The sequence below is a fragment of the Narcine bancroftii genome, chromosome 2 (assembly GCF_036971445.1).
Source record: "Narcine bancroftii isolate sNarBan1 chromosome 2, sNarBan1.hap1, whole genome shotgun sequence".
Classification (NCBI taxonomy): domain Eukaryota; kingdom Metazoa; phylum Chordata; class Chondrichthyes; order Torpediniformes; family Narcinidae; genus Narcine; species Narcine bancroftii.
Window position 1 is genome coordinate 184,568,254 of NC_091470.1, and position 24,794 is coordinate 184,593,047.

At 48.5% G+C, this 24,794-nt stretch overlaps 1 protein-coding gene across 1 annotated transcript in view; it reads right to left on the minus strand.

The window, feature by feature from the left end:
* The window catches only part of LOC138752543 (lymphotoxin-alpha-like), a 71,063-nt gene that overhangs the window by 44,013 nt on the left and 2,256 nt on the right, over positions 1 to 24,794 (minus strand). Inside the window, exons 2-3 of the mRNA XM_069915341.1 lie at positions 9,411 to 9,447; positions 5,362 to 5,448 (exon numbers count right to left, since the gene is read on the minus strand). Coding sequence (XP_069771442.1) covers positions 5,362 to 5,448; positions 9,411 to 9,447 — 124 coding nt within the window. The remainder of the gene's footprint in view (positions 1 to 5,361; positions 5,449 to 9,410; positions 9,448 to 24,794) is intronic.

Here is a 24,794-nt window from a genome sequence, read left to right on the forward strand (position 1 = left end):
CTCCCTAGCCTGATTCCATTTAAATAATATTCTGCTCTCTCATTACTGCCTCCAAAATGGATAACCTCACACTTGCTTACATTGGACTTCATCTTCCATTCCTCCGCCCCCTCCCCCAGCCTGTCCAGGCCCCTCTGCATTTTCCTGACATCCTCCTCCTCCTTTACACCACCACCCAGTTTAATGTCATCTGCAAATTTGCTCATGTTGTTAATAATCCCTTCACCCAAATCATTTACGTAAATGATAAACAACTGAGGACCCAACACTGAACTCTGTGGTACCCCACTCATCACATCCTGCCATCCTGAAAATGACCTGTTTATCCCAACCCTCTGTTTCCTATTTCTTAATCAATTTTCTATTCATGTCGGCACCCTACCCCCAATACCATGCTCCTTGATTTTGCCCACTAGCCTCCTGTGCGGGACCTTATCAAAGGCCTTCTGGAAATCCAAATACACCACATCCACTGGCTCTCTCGAGTCCACCCCCTTTGTCTTAAACTGTGGCCTCTGGTTCTGGACTTCCCTAACATCAGGAACATGTCTCCTGTCTCTAGCGTGTCCAATCCCTTAATACTCTTACCTGTTTCAATCAGTTTTTCCTCTCGTCCTTCTAAACTCCAATGTCTACAAGCCCAGTCGCTCCAATCTTTCAACAGATGATGGCCCCACCATCTCTGGAATTAACCTCATGAACCTATGCTGCACTCCCTCAATAGCAAGAAGGTCCCTCCTCAAACCTGGGGACCAAAACTGCACACGATACTCCAGGGATGGTCCTGCACAACTCTTTGCTCATGTACTTGTTATGAAGGGCGGTAGAGCAGTTGGGCCTCGGTATACCAATACACAATTCCATGAAAGAAGCATCACAGGCGGATAGGATTGTAAAGAGAGCTTTTTTTTTGTATCTTGGTCTTCATAAATATTGAGCACAGGAGTTAGGACGTTATGGTAAAGTTGTATAAGACATTGGTAAGGCCATGTTTGGAGCACTGTGTGCAGTTTTGATGACCTAACGACAGGAAAGATGTCAATACAATTGAAAGAGAGCAGAGAAGATTTATTAGGACGTTGCCCGGACTTCAAGAACCGAGTTACAGGGAAAAGGTTAAACAGGTGAGGACTTTATTCCCTGGAGCGTGAAAGAATGAGGGGAGATTTGATAAAGTTATTTAAAATTATGAGGGGGGCAGACAGAGTAAATCAAACCATGCCAGGGTGGGTGTAGGTTAATTGACTGTAAATTGGGTGGCACCGACTTGTGTTCCCACTGTTCCCTCTCAGCTGCACACACGGTTTGCAACCAGCACACAAAGGAAATCGTGCGCACTGAAGGCGAACTACCAAAATCAATGAATAAATATAACTTAGTGAATTGCATAGGCATTCAGAGCGCTTGACACAGGGAAAAAAAAATTGCAAAACTTAATTTGATGACTAAAAATTAGAGGGAACTGTACATCTAAAATGAACATTTAAAATTTTTGATTTCAGCTGGGTGCAACGCCACCTGCCATTAGTTGTCTCAGTCACTGGGACCTGTGGTGTTCCACAGGGGATGGGTCCGCTGCATGACCAGAGGCTAAAGGAGCAGAAGTAGGCCATTTGGCCCATTGGATCTTCTCCACCATTCCATCATGAGCTGAACGCCCTTCTCCCCACCCCTGCCTTCTCCTCTTTGAAACCCTGACTATTCAGATACCCATCAATCTCTGCCTTTAACATACCCAATGACCCTGACCTCTGCACCGCCTGTGGCAGCCACTTCCAAAGGTTCACCGCTCTCTGGCCGAAGACGTTCCTCCACATCTCTGTTTTTAAATAGGCACCCTTTAATCCTGAAGTTGCATCCTCTTGTCCTGGACTCCCCTGCCATGGGAAAACAACTTTGCCGCATCTAATCTGTCCAGGCCTTTCAAGGTTCGACTATGAGGGTCCCCCCCCCACCACTCCCCCAGAATCGATGGCTTGGAGATCAAGTTTGCAGATAATGCCAAGACAGGGGGAAGGGTGGATAGGGTAGAGGGAGTCTGTAGAGAGCCTTGAGCATATTGGGCAAAGAGGTAACAGATGGAACCCAATGTATGGAGAAGGAATAAGGAGACAATTTACTAAAGTCCAAAAAAATCAGAGGGGCAAGGGGATCCTCGTGCTGCATTCCTGAAAATTTACCCTAAAGTGAAACCCCCAGTCTCCGGCACCAGTGGGCATTGGTAGATGCTGGATAAGCAAACTTTTCCGGTTGCTTGAGGTTGCGAATTATGTGGGTTGGCAAACTAGCGGCGGGTGACGCCAATTTATGCTCGTACTTATTTTCCGCAACTTTTTTTTTGCCAGTTGTTTGAATTCTGGATAACAGGTTTTTCTTTACAGTATTAGCATTCATTTCAAGAGTATTAGAATATGAAAGGAAGGATGTAATTCTCACTGGCATCACTAGGGGGGGATCGGACCGCACCGGGCAGCACCATCAGAGGGGGTAACACCTTAATGACTGTCCATAAAATTTTTGTCCAGTGTTTCAACAGAAATTTGTTTTTTTTAATAAAAATATCCCTGTCATTAGTACTAACAAATGCATTTTCCATAAGCCCAGGTGACGTGGATCAAGGAACCCATGAGGTCAAAGCTCGACGATCATTTACTTCTTGAACCTCTGGTCAGAGCTGTCGTTATGACCCAAAGACAGCGACGCTTCGAATCCCACGTCTTCGTCTGCACAAGCAAGCGCTATTGTTTTAGTTGCTGCTGCTGCTTTCATAGAACACTTTCTTTTTTCTTTGGCTTGGCTTCGCGGACGAAGATTTATGGAGGGGGTAAAAGTCCACGTCAGCTGCAGGCTCGTTTGTGGCTGACAAGTCCGATGCGGGACAGGCAGACACGGTTGCAGCGGCTGCAGGGGAAAATTGGTTGGTTGGGGTTGGGTGTTGGGTTTTTCCTCCTTTGCCTTTTGTCAGTGAGGTGGGCTCTGCGGTCTTCTTCAAAGGAGGTTGCTGCCCGCCAAACTGTGAGGCGCCACTACTGCACAGAAAACAGGCTATACGGCCTGTGCCAAGAGTCATCTCCCTAGTCCCATTCCATAACCCTTCAAGCCTCTCCCATCCATGTATCTATCCAATCGATCCTTAAAACGGACGATCGGGCCCGCGTCTGATGGCAGCTCATCCCACCACTCTCTGTGTGAAGAAGCTCCCCCCTCATGTTCCCCCTAAAGTGCTCCCCTTTCACCCTTAACCATTCTCTTCTGGCTTGTATCTCACCTATCCTCATTCTGTCCATCCCCCTCATAATCCTAAATACCTCTATCAAATCTCCCCTCATTCTTCTACACTCCAGGGAATAAAGTCCTAACCTGTCTAACCTTTTCCCTGTAACTCAGTCCCTGAAGTCCTGGCAACGTCCTAGTAAATTTTCTCTGCACTCTTTCTAACTTATTGATCTCTTTCCTGTAGTTTGGTGACCAAAACTGCACACAATCCTCCAAATTTATACAACTTTACCATAACATCCCAAATCCTGTACTCAATACTTTGATTTATGGCCAATGTGCCAAAACATTTCTTTCCAACCCCATCCACCTGTGACGCCACTTTCAGGGAATTATGTCTCTGTATTCCTAGAGAATACTGTTCCACCACGCTCCTCACTGCCCCACCGCTTACCGTGTATGTTCTACCTTGGTTTGGCCTTCCAAAATGCAACACCTCTCACTTGTCCGAATGAAGGGGGGCAGGAGGTCGAAAAGAGATGGAAGGTCTTGCTTCATCTTTCCATTTGCCCCTCTCCCTCTCTCCATCATTCCTTCCCCTCCTCTCTCTCTCCATCTCTCATCTGCATTCCGATTCTCTATTCACTTCATATAACACTCTTCCTCATTCCATCCTGCTGTTCCTCACCCTACTTTCTATCCCTTTCCCCTTCCCTCTCTCCATCCCTCACTCTCTCCTCTCCATTATCCTCTCTCTCCATCCCTCACTCTCTCCTCTCCATTATCCTCTCTCTCCGTCCCTCACTCTCTCCTCTCCATTATCCTCTCTCTCCCGCTCCCTCACTCCATCTGTCATTCTCTCTCCCCTCCCTCGCCCCATCTCTCCTTGCTCCCTCTCTCCAACCCTTACTCTCCCTCATCCCCCTCTCCCTCCCTGTCCCTCACTCTCTCTCCCTTGCCCCCACCCCCTTCTCTTCTGCATTCCACCCTCTCTCCCATCTCTCTTCCCTCACATCGTGTTGGCCTCTGTCCACACTGACACCCAGTTGTGCGTGGGAGGGAGAGAGTGGGGGTGGGAGTGTGGTGGGGTGGTTGAGTTCTGATCTGTATCTAGTACCGTTTCGTGACAGGACCAGATTAAACGGCCTGTTTTTGAACATCCTGCAACCGCGGAGGTCTGCACCCAAGATGGCGGGGTCGCTGGTAAGGTGTGCAGTACATAGGGAGCGGGGCTGTTGTACACCATTGTAGTTGTAGATAGCATCTGAGCCATGCCCAGGTGGGTAGCTTACTGTACTACTTGATGGTGATAAGCTTGTAAAAACAGTTTCTAGTATCGATCCGATGTGACTGATTTGTATTGTGTTTGTGGGAGAGCGACCAGTTACTGGTATCGATCATGTTAAGTCCAATATGACTGTGTTGTGGAGATTGAGAGGTGTTATCTCTTATGTGTGTCTCAATAAAGATTATTTCCCCGCTCATCCTGTATCCAGAGCCTCTATTCTTTGAAACCGCCAAACTTTTCCCTTCCTACCGAACAGGAAGGAGTCTTCAGATGCAGCGAAAGCTAAATGTTTTTGAAGAGACATCGAAGTTAGCACAGCGCCAGTGGCCGAGACTGGGGTCCCGCGCTGTCTGTAAAGAGTTTGTACACTCTCCTTGTGTCTGCGTGGGTTTTCCCCGGGCGGGGGAGGGCTCCAGTTTCCTCCCACTGTTCAAAAACATACCGGGGCGTAGGTTAATGGGGTGGCATGGACTTGTAGGGTCGAATTGGCCTGTCACCGTGCTGACGTCTAATTTAATAATTTAATTTTAAAATGTGACTGAAAATCATGGGCTTTTTTGCGGTTAATATATTCGTGCGAGTGAAGTTCGTTCAGTGTAAGTACAATGTAGTATTTTTGTCTTTACTCTTAATGCAGTAGGCAGAGTAAAAGTGAGTCTCAAGCAACCAGAAAATTTGATTATCCAGCACCTATCACAGGTGCCGAATACCAGGGTTTTTCACTGCATTGATGTGCTATTACATGATAGTAAGAAGAACCTTCAGCAGGGCCTGCACTGATTCTAACTGCAACCTCCCAGACTTCGAGGAAGGGGAGGGGATGCCTCAGGCCTTTACCCCAGGCAGAATCCACTTACCTTCCTTGGGTGACACTTTCCGTGGATGCAGCTGATTAGGAGTGAGGGGGACGGGGGTGAGGTGCTGCCTGGTCTTGTTGTGTCCGTCTGCATTGGAGAGAAGGAGGATCAGTCAGCCAAGCCTTGAGGGAGAAACCCCAGGGGGTAGAGTACAATTAACTGCATCAGGCTATGAGACACTGGAGCAGAAATGGGCCATTCATCCCATCGAGTCTACCCCTGCAATTCAATTCATGAGCGGATCCATTTCCCCACTTGGCCCCGCTGCCCGGCCTTCTCCCCATAACCCTTGATGCTCTGGCCAAACAAGAATCTCTGGCCCTTTTTAACACTGTATTACTGCCGTATACGTGACCCGTCCAATAAACCTTTGCTGCAACTTCCTAAGCTTGGTGGATCAAACTCGGCTTTCAAACGCTGTATAAAAGGCTTCTGTCTTAAACGCACCCACTGACCCAGCCTCTGCCACTGCCCGTGGCGACAAATCCCACAGATTCACCGCCCTCTGGCTCAAAAAATTCCTCCGCATCTCTGCCCTGAGCGGAAACCTTTCAGTCCCAAGGTTGTGTCCTCTTGTCCTGGGCCGTGGGAAACAACCTTTCCACATCTACTCTGTCTGCACCTTTCAACATTCAAAATGTTTCAATGAGGATCCCCCCCACCCCCCCACCAACCCTCTCCTAAATTCCAAGGAGCTGTCAAACGCTCCTCATCAGGCCTGGATTAACAATGAAGCAAAATAAGCTTCAGGAAAGGGAGTTCTTTTCCAGTGCAGGATTTACCATGGTGCAGCCAAATTAGGTCCCAACTAAAAGGGCCCCCCCTCCCGCAATACAGGTGATATTTAATATAATTGTGGGGTCTGAAAGCTGAATTTTTAATCTATTATTTCACATTCAGCACCTATTGGGTCTTAATGTCATGTCAGTTGGACAATGGAAGGGTGGAGGGGGAACCATTGCTGGGCTGGGCCTAGGGCATCCATTGACCTGAATCCGGCCCTGCTCCTCATTCCCGGAATCATCCCAGTGAACTTCCTTTGAACCCTCTCCAACATCAGGGCCTATTTTCTGAAACGAGGAGCCCCAAACTGCTGACAATACACAAGGTGAGGTCTCCTTGTAAGGCCTCAACATCACAGCCCTGTCCTGTTCCTCTTGAAATTGCATTATTTTTAAATTTAGACCTACAGCACGGGTTACTGGCCATTTTTCCCCACGTGTTGGTGCCGCCCAATTTACTCCCAATTAACCTACAACCCCTGTACATTTCGAATGGTGGGAGCCCTCCCCCCCTCCCCCACCCCAGGGAGAACCCATGCAGGGGCTACAGTCTGCTTACAAATGGCGTGTGATTTGAACCCCGAGTCCCAATCGCTGGTGCTGTAAAGGCGTCACGCTAACCGCTGCACCCACTGAGAGCCCTTCTTCACCACCCTCTCGATGTGCAAGCTTATCTTCAGGCTATCCTGAACAAGGGCTCCCAGTGTGGTAATAGGCATGGCAGACACGAGAGGGAGGAAGACATTGGGCGGGGGGCAACATCATGCAAGATCGCAGAAGTACTGGGGGGGAGGGGGATACTGGGGTGGACTGCACTAAAAAAAAATGGTGGCACTGCTGGAGGATGGCTGCACTACCACTGGTGCGGACCTATGGGGAGTGGCGAGCCAACGCTACCCCCGTGTGGTCCAACCGCCCAGTCCGGCTGCCATTGGCTCTGTACAGACTTTCAATGGCCTGTCAAAGGAGCCGACGGTGGCTTACTTCAAAATTCTGGGCCCAGGCTGACGCCGCCTGCATTTGGCAGTGGCCTCAAGGGGGGGTCGCAGACTCCCGGGGAAGCAGAGGACGGCAGCGGGACACTAGAAAACTGGGAGAATGCCACACCAGTTCGAGAAAGAGAAGCGCCCTGGCAATGGACGTCTGAGGTTGAAGGACACGTCGGAGGAGGGGATGGGTGGGCAGGTGCTGCTGGGGACCATGTTCAAGGGACTCCCGCCAAGGCTGCTGGCGACTGGCTCGAGGGTGGGTGAGGTGGGGGGGAGGGGTACCAGGTATTGGAACCGGGATGCGACAAGGTGCTGGAGGCTTCCCGATCATATCAGAGGTATGCATCAGGAGCTCGAGTTCAGTTTGGAGGCCGGGCGGATGCGGAGGCTGCGGGAGCGCTGGAGGGACTCTGCTTGTCCTCTGGCATGGGGCCAATTTGCTGATAGCAAATCTTTCTCTCCCTAACAGTCAGCTGAAGGGAATTTTGTGCAATATCACATTTATTACATGACAATAAAATTATCTTAAATCTTGAAGTGAAATCCCATTTGGTGGGGAGTGCCAGAATATCACACTGCACTAATAGATACTGAGGATGGTGGGGAAAGGACAGGGTTGGGCCTTCGGCACAGCATGGTCCCAGAGGAGCGAAATACAAAATACTGCAGATGCTGCAATTGTAGTCAAAACCCAGTAAATGCTGGACAAACTCAGCCGGTCTTGTAGCATCCATAGGGAAGTAAAGATATATTACCACGTTTCAGGTCTGAGCCCTTCTTCAAGGTGTTACGCGTCTGGTGTTACTTGGGAAGCTTCTTAAATAACTTAGAGATGCAAGATTCAAATAACAGGAGAGACATTACCTATTGATTCCTTCCACCATCTCAGAAAACTGTTCACACACACTCATATACATATACATACGCCCCACTGTGGTGCACTACAGTTACTACAGTGAGGTGTATTACACCGTTACAAAATAGTTCACATTATCCTGACTATATCACAAGATAAAGAAAAATTTAGTGTTTATCACTTTCTTTCCAGTGCAACTTAAGTATCTGAACTTGTTCACTAATTTATTTACACAACTATTTTTAAATAGTTCTTATCGATATTGCACTGGCGGCAGTATGTTCCTTCGCCATCTTGTGGATTTGGCTGTGACCGTCAGGCTGGTCCACGTGGAGGTGGTGGAGCTTGTTGTGCTTCATCTGACAACTGCTGTGTTGATGTTTCGGTATTAGTGGTTGTGGTTTCTTCATTGGATACCTCGCTTGATATTGGTGTTACAGGCTTTGCTGGCATATGTTATGTCTCTAGAGTTACTTGGGAGGCTTCTTAGATGCAAGATTCAAATGGCAGAAGAGACTTTACTGACTGATGCCTTCCACCATCTTAGGAAACTGTTCACACCCACTCGATACATATACATATGCCCCACAGTGATGCCTTACTGTTACTACAGTGAGAAGGGTGTATTCTTGCGCCATTACAAAATAGTTCACCTTATCCTGACTGTATAACAGTAGGCATGAGTGAAAAAAAAACAGGTGTCTGAATTAAAGGCCAGAGAGAGAAAGGGGGGAGAATGGGAGAGGAAGGGGTCCAGACCAACAAAAGGCATTCATTGGGTCTGTGAAAGGAGAAGAGGGAGAAAGACTTGAGCTGGAGGAAGAAAGATGTGGGAGAGGGTATTTAACTGAAAGCGGAGAAGTCAATATTAATGGCATCTGGTTGGAGGGGGCCCAGATGGAAGCTGATGTCCTCCAATTTGTGGGTGGTCACAGTCTGGCAGCGCGTGAGACCATGGACAGCGAAGTAATGGGTCGGTCCGGTGGAGATCCATGCTACTGTGGCGGACTGAGCCCCAAGGTGCTGAACGAAGAGACCTCCCGGCCTCTCTGATGCCAAGGACACCACGGGAGCCCCCGGATGCGGTAGTTGAATCCTGCACGTGTTGCTCCACTTGAGGAGGACTGCTTGGGGCCCCGACTGGTGGTGTGGGTGTAAGTGCAGGCCACAGAGTCCCAGAGGGAGCGGGTTAAGGGTGACCTCACCGCACGATCCATTATGGTGGGGATGAGCAGGGGTGAAGGGCAGGATATGACAGCAGAGAGATCAGATGGAAGGAAGGTCCTGGAAGAGTTAGGATATTATGCACCTCACTGCACACCGCGATCCCAGACAGCGTGCATCCCGCAACCTTTTGGAGAGGTCCCTTCACTTTTGTCAATGAAGAGGAACTAACAGAGGGGAACATGGGGGATGACTCACCTTCGAAGTCTTTGTTCTTGGCAACTGCCTGACACGCCTGCAGAGAAAAACACCGTCATTAGTGTGGGGAAAGTCGGCCCCAGGAACAATAACACTGCAGTAATAATCCTGCCTCATCCATTAAACATCTATCACAGCAGCTCAAGTGAAACACAAAAGTCTGCGACCCCGTGATTGAAAAAAACTGCGACACTGGAGAAACTCAGCTGGTCAAACAGCGGACTTCATGTAGCAAAGATCAAAGATACGTCTCCAATGTTTTGGGTTTGAGGCCTTCATCAAGGGATGGAAAAATGTTGGCAGGCGCCCGAACGAAATGGTGGGGGGCAGGGGGAGGAGCACGGATGAGGGATGGAGGGCACAGCAGCAAGTAGGGGGAAGGAGGGGAGGGAAAAGCTCTGCAAATGGGATGGAGAGCTGAAGGCAGAGGAGAGGAGGAGAACAGGGAGTGGGCTAGCAGAAACCGGAGGAGAGCAATGAAGAGCTGGGCAAGCTAATCAGGATAGAGACATTGAGAGGTTAGAGAAAGGGATGGGACATTGGGGAACTCCAGTCAGGCCCACAGGCTGCAGTACGGCCATAGGAGAGGTTCATGAATGCAGTCCGGCATTTATGTGCTTCCAGTCTGGCTCATGCCCCGCTCCAGTCCAGAATGTTCACCACTCCAGTCCAGTACATTCACTTCTCCAGTCTGGCTCATGCATCAAATCCAGTCTGGCCCATGGACCAAATCCAGTCCAGCACATGACCCACTCCAATCTAGCATGTGCACCACTCCAGTCCGGTCCATGCATCAAATCTAGTCCGGCCCATGCACCAAATCTAGTCCAGCCCATGCCCCAGTCCAGTCCGGCCCATGTTACACTCCAGTCCAGCATGGTTCACCGCTCCAGCCTGGTATGTTCACCACTAGATCCTTACCAGCCCAGGTATGTGCCTCTCACTTCTTGGAGTGGATGAGCCTCCCATTGCCTCAACCTTGGAGAAGTACATTGGCGAGCACTTGGATCACTGAGGCAGAGACAGTAGCGGACCACATGGTGTAAAATGGTATGAAGGTGGATGAATGGCCAGCACAGACAAGGCGGCTTCAGAGAACCTGTCTCTGTTGGACCACACCGTGACTTAATGAATAGGAAAAGATATTTTAAAAAGAACGCAGGGCTAAAACTGTCAGCAAATATGTGTTGTGCATCTCACATAAAGATCGGAGGTGTGTGCAGGGAGTGTGTTGCATACAATAATCACGTCGACACGATGGGGTGATTAAACAGTTTTAATTACCAAAAATCTGAGCAATACTGATACACGACTTGGCCAGGTTCCAGGTACAGGAGCAAGAGGGGGCGTCTGGGCACATCAGCCTTTATTGGGAAATCCAGGGAGGGGTCAGGGAAGGTCAGGGACGTTCGGACATGCCAGTCCATACATCAATGCAAATGCCTTCCACCACAGCGAGAAAGCTTGCAGAGGGATCTGGACCAACTGGAAAAACGGACTGAAAAATAGCAGATGGAATTCCATGCAGATAAGTGTGAGGTGTTACATTTTGGAAGGACAAACCAAGAAAGGATGTACACGGTAAATGGTCGGACGCTGGGTAGTGATCTGGGAACACAGATACATAATTCCCTGAAAGTGGGGTCACAGCTGGACAGGGTTGTAAAGAGAGCTTTTGTCACCGAACTACAGGACAGTGATCAATAAGATTGAAAGAAAGCAGAGAAGATTTACAAGGACTTTGCCCGGATTTTAGGAACTGAGTACAGGGAAAAGGTTAAACAGGTGAGGATTTTATTCCCTGGAACGTAGAAGAAGGAGGGGAGATTTGATCAAGGTTTTTAAGATTATGTGGGGGATAGACAGAGTAAATGCAAGCAGGCTTTTTCCACTGAGGGTAGGTGAGATACAAACCAGACCACAAGTGTTAAAGTGTGAAAAGGGAACATTTTAGAGGGAACATGAGGAGAAACTACTTCACACAGAGAGCAACAGGAGTGGGGAACGAGCTGCTGGCTGAAGTGGTGAATGCGGGCCCGATTTGAACACTTAAGATAACTTGGACAGGTACACGGATGGGAGGGAGTGCAGAGGGAGATGGACTGGAAGCGCTGGTCAGTGGGACGAGGCAGAATAATAGTTTGGCCCAGACTAGAAGGGTTGAAGGGCCTTTCTTCTGCCCTGTGACGTCTGCGGGTTCTGCTCATTTGCCTGAGGAGGCTGAGCTCAGAATTGCCAGTGGAAGAGATGGAAGGGGCTTGTCAGAACGAAATATCCCTCCAACACAGTTGGTAAGGGGGGAAAATCCCTAGAATGCCAAGGATCTCAATGACTTGCTGGAGCCATTGAGAGCATTCATGTACATTCCCTTCTGAATGTTCTTGCACTCCCACGCAGTTTCAGTGCTCTGTCGAGGCATGTTGCTGATTGTTCCATTGGTTTTTACCCTCTGTGGGGCACTGGGGTCAGAAGAGGAACAGCTTTTCCCGATGTTCAGGAAATCTCAACTTGGAGAGGTTTGCCCGTTGTGGGGTGAAGTCAACACGATGGCTCTGGGGCAGCAGATCCTCTTTTGGACAGTGCGGTGGGCGTAGCACGACACCTTCACAGTACCAGCGGTCGGGACAGGGCTTCGAATCATCAGATCCTTGCAGATCACCATCTGCAAGGAGTTTGCCCGCTCTCCCCGCACCTGCGTGGGTTTTCCCCGGGGTGGGGGGCTCTCCAGTCCCCTCTTGCCTTTCAAAATGTACCGTTGGTTGTATGTTAATTGGGTGTAAATTGGGCAGTGCAAATTTGTGGGCTGAAAGGGCCAGTTACCGTGCCTCCCAGGCACTCAAGAGGCAGCTTGAAGGATTGAATTTAGGAGCGGGGAACCTCTGCTGCGACTGTACGAGGTCCTCGCAGGGCCGCATCTGGAGTTCTGGTCTCCTGACTGGAGGAAGGATGGACTGGCTTTGGAGGCGGTCCAGAGGGGGTTCACCAGGCTGATTCCAGAAGTGGGGAGGGGGAAGGGTTGATCTATGAGTCATCTGGGACTGTACTCGCTGGAATTTAGACGAATGAGAGGGGATCTTATAGGAATGTATAAAATTATGAAAGGCAGAGAGAGAAGTAGGTAAGTTGTTTTCATTGGTAGAGGGGGAGACCAGAACCAGAGGACACGGTCTCAAGATTCAGGGGAGTAGATTTAGGACGGAGTTGAGGAGGAACTGCTTTTCCTGGGTGGGGGGGAGGGGGCAGGAATCTGTGGAATTCGCTGCTTATTGAAGCAGTGGAGGTGGCCTCAGTAAATATATTTAAGACAGGGTTTAGATGGATTTTTACATAGCAGGGGAATTAAAGGATAATTTTTTCACCTTTCCACTCTCCTGTTCTCTTATCTTATCCAATTAACACCATTTGTCTGTTGGTCTGGACTGTACCACCTCCCATTCTTCCCTTCGCATCAGCCTTTTGGCTCACACCTCAGGCCCGAAACATCAGAAATCTACCTGTGGGCGCTGAGGGACCAGCTGGGTTCCCATGCCATTTCTGTGCTTTGACTGCAATCACAGCATCCGCAAACTATCACGCTCTACTGTGACGACTGCACTCCCCAAGGCAGGTGTGCCACACTACCATCACGCCAGCCTTCCGCGGAGCTCGGCCGAGAGCGCTCCGGCCAGCTGAATCACGGCGCACAGCATTTGCCATAAAACATTGGATTGGAGGCCTGCGATTAGCGGCGGGCCTCAGGGACCAGGGCTGGGACCATTGCGGTTTGTTGTCTATACCAGTGACCTGGATGATAATGTGGTAAATTGGATCAGCAGGTTTGCAGTTTGGAGGCGTTAGGGACGGCGAGAAAGGCTTTCGAAGCTTGCAGAGGGATCTGGACCAGCTGAAAACATGGGCTGAAAAATGTCAGATGAAATTTAATACAGACAAGTGTGGGGTGTTGTATTTTGGATTTTGGAGGGCTAAGGACTGGGCACAGGTCAGTGGGAATTAGGCAATAAAAACTGTTTGGCACAGACTAGAAGGGGTGAAGGTGTCTGTAATGTTCTATGGTTTATATCGAGGTCAATCCACAGGACTATAAGAGTGAACGTGATGACGGCTGGTAGCCTGGGCCGCTTCAGTCTTCTCTGGAAGTGCAGTCACGGTTGGGACTTCCTGACAAGTGTATCCACGACAGGTCACGAGGTAAGAGAACTCCAGGGGGCTCTCCACTCTCTATGGAGTTGTTGATGTGCATGGGAGGGTGGCCATTCCGGGTCCGCGATCATCAGCTTCGTCTTGTCCAGAAGTGTAATCCCCAAAAGTACTGGAGGAAATTCCATTCGGGAAGCAATTATTCAGGAACCGAATTTATTATCATGAACAAGTCACAAGATTCGGGGTTTGCGGCAGCGTCGTAGTGCAAACATTCATATTATAACCATCTTAGGACGTTACTATATTAAAAAAAACAATAATTGTGCATAAAAAGTGGGGCAGTGTCTTTGGTTCATTGATTTTTCACAAATCCGATGGCAGCGGGGAAGAAGCTGTTCTCGTGCCACCTTTAGGCTCCTGTACCTTTTCCCCCGATGGTAGCAGAGTGAAAAGGGCATGGCGTGGGTGGTGGTTGGGGGGGGCCTTTGCTTTTTTAAGAAACCGCCTCACGTAGATGTCCTCGATGGAGTGGAGTCCATGCCTGTGATGTCATAGGCCGAGTTCACAACCCTCTGGAGTTTATTCTGATCCTGAGAGTTGGTGCCTCCCTACCAGGCAGTGATGTAACCGGCCGGAACGCTCTCCACGGTACCACCTGTAGAAGTTTTCAAGAGTTTTTGGTAATGTACCGAATCTCCTCAGACACTTCACAAAGTCTAGCCGCTGGTGATTCTTTGTGATTGCGTCAGTGTGGAGGCTCCAGGAAAGATCCTCGGAACTGCTGACACCCAGGTATTTGAAGTTCTTGACCCTCGATGAGGACTGGGGTCATGTTCCCCTGACGCCCCCCTGAAGTCCACAGCCATCTCCCCGGTTTTGCTGATGTCGAGCACAAGGCTTTAGGCGTGACACCATCCGCCCCTCAATGTGATTCTGCCGACAACTGTGGTGTCATTGGCAAATTTGTAGATAGCATTGGAATAGTAGCCTGGCCACGCAGTCATGGGGGGTATAATGAGTGGAACATCCTTGGGGTGTACCCATGTGGATGATCAGTAAGGAGGAGGCGTTGTTTCCAATTCGTACTGACTGTGTTCATCTGAGAAGCAAGTCAAGGATCCCGTTGCAAAGTTCAAGTTTATTGTGATAAAGCCTATTGCAGAACCAGAATAATTAAAACATTAATGCGGAAAAGAAATCAATGTCAAAATGTGGGTTTGTGAAAGTTTCGTCTAACTTAAAGTTTTTCGATGATGTGAAAAATGATGAAAGAGAAATTAGGTTTCCAGAAGGTTTTTGATAAAGTGCCACATCAAAGTCACCATGAAGATTTAAAGCTGTGAGTTTTGAAGGCGTAGGCAGAAGATCAAGAGGAGGCATAAATAGGTTGTTCTATTTTCTGACTGACAACATGAAGCTGCTGCTCCCGTCGGGGGAAGAGATGCGGGAGGATCAGAGCCAGCACCACCAGGCTGAGGAATAGCTTCTTCCCGCGGGCAGCGAGGACACCGAATGCCCAGAGGAACCGCCCGCACTCGCCCTCCGAGACTCTCACTCTTACGAAACAACATTTTGCTTATTTATTTGTAGAGATGAATATGTGTCCTGCATGTGTATCATTTCTCAGCATGTGTGTTATGTCCGGTTGTGTGTCTGCATGTTTTGCACTGAGGAGAACACTGTTTCGTCGGGTTGTACTTGTGCAATCCCATGACAATAAACTTGACGACTTAACTTGACAGTGTACAGCCTCAAATAACACTTTGGAAACTAATAGAATGTTGCCTATTAACCAGCCAAACCTACAACACTCTCACTCCTGCACCATCATCCATGATAAACCTTGTGTGTCCCCTTACCAATAACCGTCTGGGAGTCTAATTATGGTGCAACGCTGGTTCCCTTAACCAGGGGTGCAGTCCAAATTTTTTACGAGCCCGGAGCTCACCAGGTATGGCAACAAGGAGGTCTCGAGAGACCTGGTCCTGTCGGCCGCCATATTGTGTTTGGCGTTGTATAATTGTTAGCGGATGGTAGGACTAGGTCGTAGGGGACCAGGACATGGAAGAAACAGGCATGTCCAGAATAGAAAATTGTGGTCGGAGGAGCAGAGTGGGGGTGGAGGGGGGGTGGTGATCAACAGGCTTTCTCGTTTCCCTGGTGCTGGCACTGGCAGAGCGGTTTCAGCAGCTGCGTGGAGAATTATGGGTAACCAAGACAGCCATCGATCCGCACCCGTGAGGTGCCAGAGTGACTCCGAAGTGGCCCGATGAGGTGCCGGTGAGCTCCGGCGCTGCATCCCTGGCTTTTAGCGGAAGCACGTGGTTTTTGCAAGAGGATATTAAGGGAAAGTTGTGCTTTATTTATAGAGGGGATTGACAAGACCACATCTGGAGCACTGGGCAAAGTCTTGGGTCCTGATTCACTCAATGCAGAGACCCCGGGCTATGAACGTCTGACTTATGGACAATCTGTACCTACGAAGAAATTGCGCCCCTCCCCCCCATTCGCACATTAGAATGACTTCACAAATGCCCCTTCTGGTATGCAGGACATCAGTGGAATGAGAGTAAGTGTTAACTTTTAATCATGATCTTATTTTTTTCTATCTTAGCTGTTTTAAGAATTGTTTCTTTAATTTAATTTTACTAAAACAAGCATTTGAGTAACTGATGCTGAATAAGAACCGTTTCTACCTATTCCAACTTATCTACTAATTCAACTTCAAGACAGACGTAGGAACGGATCTCATTCATAACCCAGGGGCTCCCTGTAATCGAAATGGACCATCGTCTTGTGATTGTAGCAAGGGAATGGGATAGGGGATTGAAATGGGTGGTGTGACACATTATGTTATATTTTATATTGTATATAGATATGTTTTAAAGGAGATAAATTGTGGCAGGTTTGTTTAGTGTAGGTCACATACAAACACTTCACAAAACAGATTTCATTTAAAATGCCAGAGCTCTGCTCAAACCAGACAGTCCAGGCTTTGGGTGCCTTTCAAAAAAACAACGCCTATCGGGACTTCACAAGTAGGTGTTTAATTGGATCTGCTGTGCAGTAATGGATTATTGTTTTGGAAAACAACAGTTGAACGGACTCAGAAGATTGGGTCTGGCGCCGCAGTCTGTCTGAGAGCAGTTTGCTGTTCTAAAAGGGTCATATGGTTTTCTCTGAGTGAGTGAGAGAGAAGAGAGAGAGAGAGAGAGAGAGAGAGAGAGAGAGAGAGAGAGAGAGAGAGAGAGAGAGAGAAAGAGAGAGAGAGAAAATTTCAGTTCTACAGTTCAGCAGCATCAACAGGAACTGGAACAGGACAAGCTGGCAAGCTTGTGGAAAAACCACATTTTGAAGATGGGTTGTGAGTTCTTAGTTCAGCCTGGTCAAAGCCCTTGTGGTCCATACAGGAGGAGAGGGCTGTCTGTCTAATGTTTCACCTGAGAAAAGGGAAACAGGAAAGGGACTCTGTGGTGACCTGAAAGAAAGAGGTTTATCATCTGGAAAACCCTGATGGGGCAAGTTTCTTTGGCGAGACATCGAAGTGGATGATTGTAAGGTATTAGTTTGTGTCCAACGAGCAACAAATCTCTCTCTGAAAACCGACAAGAACCATCCTAAAGGGTAACCATTTATCTTTCAAGCACCAAAGCCTGGTGAAATTCATAAATGTTAAATTCTGTACACAGTATAAGAATTGCCTGTGAACTTGGAGGAGTGAGAAGTGAGATTGGACTGTGGAATCAAATAACTTTTCTGAACTTACACACGCATGTGCTAAGAATTAGAAGGAAGTTAAGTTAATAGTGATAAGTTAAAGTTTGATCCTGTTTTCATGTTTAATTAAAAGTAACTTTTGTTTAAGTAACCATTTCTCTTGATGAATTTCTATTGCTGTTGGGTTTTGGGATCCTCTGGGCTCGTAACTGTACAAACTCTTCAGACCGCTCAGGATTTAAATCTGGGAAGGTGGCGCCAGAAGGGTATCGAGGTTGGAGAGAGGGAGAGAGAGAGAGAGATGAAGGGGAGAGTGGAGGAGCATCAGGAAGAGGAGAAGAGGGGCAATTGGGGAGAGCAAAAGAAAGATGAGAGTCACACAGTTAATTCAAGCCAAACTATTCCCAATGAGTTTAGCACTTCAAAATTACTCGTTAAAAAAATTAGACGTACAGACCCAGGAGTCCCTGCTGACCAATTGCACCCAGTTGACCTACAGCCTCCTTATGTTTTGAAGGATGGGTGGAAACCTGAGCCCCCGGTTGGGGGGTGGGGAAACAACGCAGACACAGGGAGAATGTGCAAACTCCTTAAAGACAGTGCGGGATTCGAACTCGAGAGGCTGGCGTCGTAACGGCGGGGCGTTGATCTCAAGGCTCTCCTTGGTGCCTTTGGCGTAGCTCCCTTTGGCGCAACCTTCCCCTCCCTGAGTAGAGTTAAACAGGCATGCCACTGTGAGCGCCGGGAGTGGAGGGCTGCATGGAGGACCGCGGGGGGGGGGGGGGGTCACAAGACCGCAAGAGAAAGAGACTGGAACAGGCCATTTGGCCCATCAAGTCTGCTCCGCAAAACCTCCCTGAGCTAAACTGCTCCGGGTTCTGGCCTTATATCCCATGATACATGACTAATTAAATACCTATCAATTTCCCCTTTGAACTCCCCATAAGATCTAGCCTCCACACCTGCATGTGTCAACAAATTCTATATATCCACCACCCTGTGGCTAAAGAAATTTCTCTTCATCTCTGTTGTAAATTGGTACTTTTTAATTCTAAGACTGTGCCCTCTTGTCCTGGATTTCTAATGAATAGAATCCAAGAGCCGTTAAGCATTCCTCATTCCTGGAATCATTCTCCCCTGTACACTCTCCAACCTTGCTATATCCTTTCTAAGATATGGGGCCTAAACCTCACCCAGTAAATGAGGTCTCACCAGGGCCCCATAGAGTCTCATCAACCCGTCTTTATTCTGATACACCATCCCCACTTTGAAGGCAACGCCAACATAGCATTCACCTTCTTTACCGCCGACCCAACCTGGCGGCCAACTTTCAGGGTATACTGCAGGAGGACCCTCCCCCCCCCCCCCCCACAAGTCTCTTTGAACTCCTGAGGTTTGAATTTTCTCCCCAAATAATAATCCGTCTGTTTATTTCCTTGACCAAAATGTGTAGGGACTGGAGGTAGAAGCCAAGGTGTTTCCAAGTTGGGATCTCATGTTAACATTGTGTGAGGGCAAATTTGGAGTAATGTGGGAAGTTTTGGTTACCTAACTTGAATAAATGCAGAGAAGGTTTACTAGGATGTGGCCGGGACTTGAGTAACTGAGTTAAAGGTTAAACAGGTTAGGACTTTATTCCCTGGAGTGTAGAAGAATGAGGGGAGATTTGATAGAGGCATTTAATATTCAATGAGGACATCACAGGCACCAAACTTCACTCCATCCAGGACATCGACATGAGGCGGGGTCTTTAAAGAGCAGTTTCTTTCATCAAAGACCTCCCACCACCCCAGGCCATGCCCTCTTCACTGCTACCATCGTGGAAAAAGGTACAGGAGCCTAAAGACGAGCGCCCAGAATTAGGATTTATTGTCACGAACAACTCATGACATTCAGTTTGACAGCAGCATCATAGAGCAATTAATAACCGTTTTACAACACGACTAGAAAAAAAATAACAATAATATTGCACGAAAAGTCAGGCCGTGTCTTTGGTTCATTGATCATTCAGGAATCTGATGGCGGAGGGGAAGAAGCCGTCCTTGTGCTGCTAAGGGCTCGTCTTCAGGCTCCTGGACCTTTTCCCCGATGGTAGCAGAGTGAAGAGGGTCTGGCCTGGTGGGGGGGGGGGGGTGGTGAGGGGTTTTTGAGGAGAGAGGTTGCTTTTATAAGGCGCTGTCTCGTGTCAATGTCCTCGAAGGAGGGTTGTCTGGTGCCTGTGATGTCGCAGGCCAAGCTCATAACCCTCTGGAGTTTATTCTTGTCCTGAGAGTTGGCGCCTCCGTACTGGGCAGTGATGCTCTCCACGGCCCACCTGTAGAAATGTACGAGAGTCTTCAGTGACAAACCAAATCTCTTCAGGCACCTCACAAAGTACAGCCGCTGGGCAGCCTTCTTCGTGGTTGCATCAACATGGAGGCTCCAGGACAGATCCTCGGAGATGTTCACGCCCAGAAATTTGATGTTCTTGACCCTTTCCCCTACTAAGCCCTCGATGAGGTCTAGGTCATGTTTCCCTGACTTCCTTCGGAAGTCTACAGTCACTGCCTTGGCTTTGCTTACATTGAGCGCAAGGTTGTTGTTGTGACACTGCTCAACGAGCTGACCTATCTCCCTCCTGTATGCCCCCTCGTCGCCATTTTGTGATTCTGCCATTGACTGTGGTGTCATGGGCAAACATCAATAGCATTGGAATTGTGCCTGGTCACACAGTCATGGGTGTATGATGAAAAGAGTTCATGATTACACAAGGGAAAATTACTGAAGGGTTTCCCATTGCCTTCTTCAGTTGCAGTGTCCATACAAGATGGGAAACCCTGGCCATTGATCAGTAGATTCTTCTGCCCAATGTGTTTAGTTTCACAACCATAAATTCCAATTTGTAGAAATATCTGCAATTCACAGCTTCACATGACCCTGATTGGGAAGCTAAACACCTTGCCCAAGGGTGACCTGTCGGCTATCAGACGGAAGGAATACCTTACACCTCCTTTCATCGATCTTCGTATAGCAAAGGTAAAAATACATAACCGACATTTCTGGGTTGAGCACTGTTTGACCTGCCGAGTTTCTCCAACATCGTATTTTTACTTCAACCAGACTATCTACAGATTTTTGTGTTTTAAGTATGAGCTCAGTCACGGGGAATTCCCTTGACAGTTCATACTTAGTCACACCCAAATTACTTGGGAGCCAAACCTCTGAGGTCGAGAGCATGGTGCCCCTTCTACAATTTGCAGTCAAAGCAAATCTATTTTAAATTTAGACATGCAGGGCCCTTCCAGCTCACGACCCCATGCTGCCTGATGACACCCACCCTGCATTTTGAAGGGTGGGTGGTAGGAAACAGGAGCACCTGGATGAAACCCACCACCCCCCCACGGACCACAGGGGAGAGCGTATGACCTCCTTGCAGGCAGCGCCAATTTCGAGCCCCGGTCGCTGGCGCCGCAGCAGCAAGGAGCTAACCTCGGCGCCAACCATGTCGCCTTTGGTGCAGTCCTCCTCTCACACAAGCCCAAGCCCAAATAAATCTATGACTGCCCCCCCACCACCCCGTAAATTTTGAAGGGCAGGAGGAAATCGGAGCAACGTGGGAGTGGGCAGTGAGATCCACGGCCACTCGCACGACTCTGATGGGGCTTGACCCTCTCGGTGGGTTGTTTGGCGATGGCTCCTTTGACATTGGCGGCAGCCGTGGGAGAACAGGACAAGTGACTGGGTCCAGAAACAAAGGTTCGAGTCCCACAAGGGAGGGGAAGGGGATTTCAATCCAATCAATTATGCTTTTTACACGATTAATGTCATTTGAACAACTTGGGAAAAAATATAATCTTTCAAGCAAGATGTTCCACTGCTAACCTTGAGATCTTTTCTGCAGGACAAGTCGGGTCCAACTATGGCCCTGCCAGAGTGCAGTGACATGGAAAGTCTGATTCGAAGGGGAAACACACGGAAATTCATCTCGGCAGGATATTTCATGCTCCAGGCAGGACAACAGTAACCAGACCTTCATAAGTCAAGGCAGAGGTGGGAGTCAGACTTGGGAATAACGATTGATGAGCCGTGTGGGACCACCATGACTGCAATCATTAATGTGCAGTACAGGCTAGTGCAACACCACTTCCTGCACCAGCTGTACCTGACGCCGCAAAAACTGAACAGATCGAAGCCAGAACTATCAGTCCAAGGCTTCAGATGCGGCATTGAGACAGGACCCTTCGTGCATGCGGCCTGGACTTGTACACGTGGAACTGGGTCAAACGCTAGGGAAAAAAATTCCCACAGGACCCAGAGTTATTTTTGTTGGGAAACATAATGGGTGAAGCTGTCCACATTGCGAATCCAGTTCGTAATGATTGCATCGGCAGTGGCTAGGAGGTGACTGGCAGTTACCTGGAAGTCCGACTCCTGCCTGAGCACTGTGCACTGGAGCACGGAAATGCAAAGCATTGAGAAAATCAATTGCAACTTAAGAAAAAATGTCTGACAGCTTGGTAAAAACTTGGCAACCGTATCTAAACTCCACAGGAACACAATGACAGGGAGGACCTTTGCTGCCTCGCCCTCCCCGTTAGCCTGGGGGTTGAGGGAAGGGAGGGAGGGGCTACCCATTTCAATGAGGAAAGTTTGTGCTGGAATAAACAAAGTGGAAAGGGAAGGTGACAGAAATAAAACAGGAGCAAGGGGTGGGTGGGGGTGGTTGGGACAAGGTAGAAGGCGAGAGAGAAGGAAAGGGAAGCCCTCCCTATCCCATAACCCTCTATTTTCCTTTAATCCGTGTGCCTGTCTAAGAGCCTTTTAAATTCCACTAATGTTTCAGCCTCAACCCCAACCCCTTGGCAAGGCATTCCAGGCACCCCCAACTCTCTGTGTAAACCCCCCCTCTCCCCGACGTCTCCTCTAAACTTCCCTCCCTTCAGTCTGTACAGCTGTCCTCTGATGTTTGCTACTCCTGCCCTGGGAAACATGCTGGCCGTCCACCTCATCTAGGCCTCTCAGAATCTTGCAGGTCTCTCTTCGCTCCGAAGAGAAAAGATTCACCTCTGCTAAACTTGCCTTATCAGACTTGTTTCCCAATCCAGGCCATGCTCTGGCGAATCTCCTCTGCCCCCTCTCCATGGCTTCCTACAATGGGGTGACCAGAATTGAGCGCAATGCTCTGTGTGGTCTCACCAGAGTGCGCAGGTATGACCTCACTCGTCCATACAGGCTGGCCCGCCTCAGCCCTGTAACTCCTCCCCATAGATTCCCAATAAAGGCTGATAACCCGAGTCTCCTCCCTCAGTACCAGCCTTGGATCTTGGCCAGCAGCATGTAGCGACATGCCCAAAGCTTCCGGATATTAAAGCCTTTAATCACCCGCTTTGTGTCTGCTTGTGGTTATCAATTGCGCTACACAGAGAGGTGTAGAGCTGCAACATGACCTCTCGACTCTTGAACTATTAATGAAGCTTACTTCCATAGGCCTTCTTAACGATCCTATCAAAGTGTGCAGCGACCTTGAGGGACATATGGATTTGGACTCCAACGTCCCTCTGTTCATCCACACTGGTTTCGACCTTCCAAAATGTATCACCTCACGCTTATCCGGAATTAGGCCCATCTGCCCCGTTTTCACCCAATTCTGCGTCCTGTCCGTATCCTTTTGCGTATCCTACAGCAACCTTCAGCTCCTTCCGCAACACCTCCACAAACTACTGACCTGTCCAGTAAGGGAGGGGTAGTGGGGTGGCGTGTGAGGGGAGACCACAACAGAGGGACTGGTGCAGAGGTGGAGAGCATGATTGATCCTAGACCCACAACACCTCTTCATTCATCTGGAAGGTTCAGTGGGGCCTATGCTTCCTCAGGAGGCCGAAGGCAGGAAGGCTTCTGTTCCCCCATCTTGACAACACTTTACACTTGACAACGTATTACCTTTATTTTTTTAAATTTAGACACACAATTTAAAGTAGTCCAGAGGGTTCACGTGTCCAAAGTCAAATTATCTCGCTTTTATATGGATGTAACTCCTCATTGTGATAAATGCAACAATGGAGATGTTTCATTAATTCATGTTTTGGACATGCCAGAGCCTTGAGAAATACTGGAATAAAGTATTTCAAACTTCTGTCCTTTTTAAAGATAATTTTGAGCCTAATCCTTTAACTGCCTTGTTTGGTCTTTTTGGAGAGAGTGACACAACTCAAACGGCATCTGATTTACAAGTATTTGCTTTTATTTCTCTTATGGTTCAGCGGGAGATGTCGCTCAGATAGAGAGAATATTACCCCTCCTACTCGCGCTCAGTGGCTACGGGACGTCATGCGTGTTTAATTTTAGAGAAGGTTCGATGGTCCTTTTCAGATTTGAATGTAAATTTTCATACAACTACGGGGTCCCTTTCGTGAATTGTTGTCAGATTCCAGCATGGTCAGCACCACGTCTTTACAGCCGCCAGCGATTGGGAGCGCACCAGGGTTCAAATCCACATGCCTGCAGGGGTTTTCCTCGAGGCGGCTCCAGTTTCCTCCCATCGATCGAAGGGTACTAGTTAATGGGGTGTAAATTGTGTGGCATGGACTCATAGGCCACAATGGCCTGCTTCCACGGTCCCGATTGCTGGCGCTGTAAAGGGGCCACGGTAACCACTAAGCCAACCTTGCCGCATTATGTATTATGTATTAGGCGTGTATAGGCGTGTCCACCATGGTCCAGAGAAATGCTGTTTTGTCAGGTTGTCTATGTACAGTCAGAATTTGACTCAGTGAAAGATGCTCTTTAGTCAGCCCTAAACCTGTCCAGCACACAGCGATGTCGGTGAGGGGGATGCTGCCCACTGGCACATTCCAGGCTGCAGGAGCATGTGCTGAGGGGCACACTGAGATGGCGCGGCCAACGCGAGGACGCTGTGGGGAAAGGACCACAGTCTAGAGTCCCTCCCGTTACCGGGCACTGAGGGGCTAAGATTGAGCGAAAGTCCCTCAAACAACAGAGGGGGGAAGGAACGACAAGCTGCCTCAGGGGAGGTACCAGGGTAAATAGAAAAAGTATGTAACTATGTTGTACAATGGTGGAAATGTATACAATCAACACTAATGATGCAAAAAGACTTTAAACGGTAGTTTTTGTAAATAATTTATCGTTAATAAAGATAATTTTTGAAAATTAAATGTGTGTGCACCCTAATCGAACCCTACCCTGTGTGTGTGTGTGTGTGTGTGTGTGTGTGTGTGTGTGTGTGTGTATTTGTGTGCAAGTATGTGTTTATGTGCGTGTGTTTGTATTTATGTGCACGTGTGTGTATTTATGTGTGTATTTTTGTGTGTGTGTGTGTGTGTGTGTGTGTGTGTGTGTGTGTGTGTGTGTGTGTGTGTGTACCTGTGTGTGAGAGAGAGAGAGAGAGTGTCTGTACAAAAACAAAGGCGAGAAATCAGACTGCTCAAACTACAGGGGAATCACGTTGCTCTCCATTGCAGGCAAAATCTTCGCTAGGATTCTACTAAATAGAATAATACCTAGTGTCGCTGAGAATATTCTCCCAGA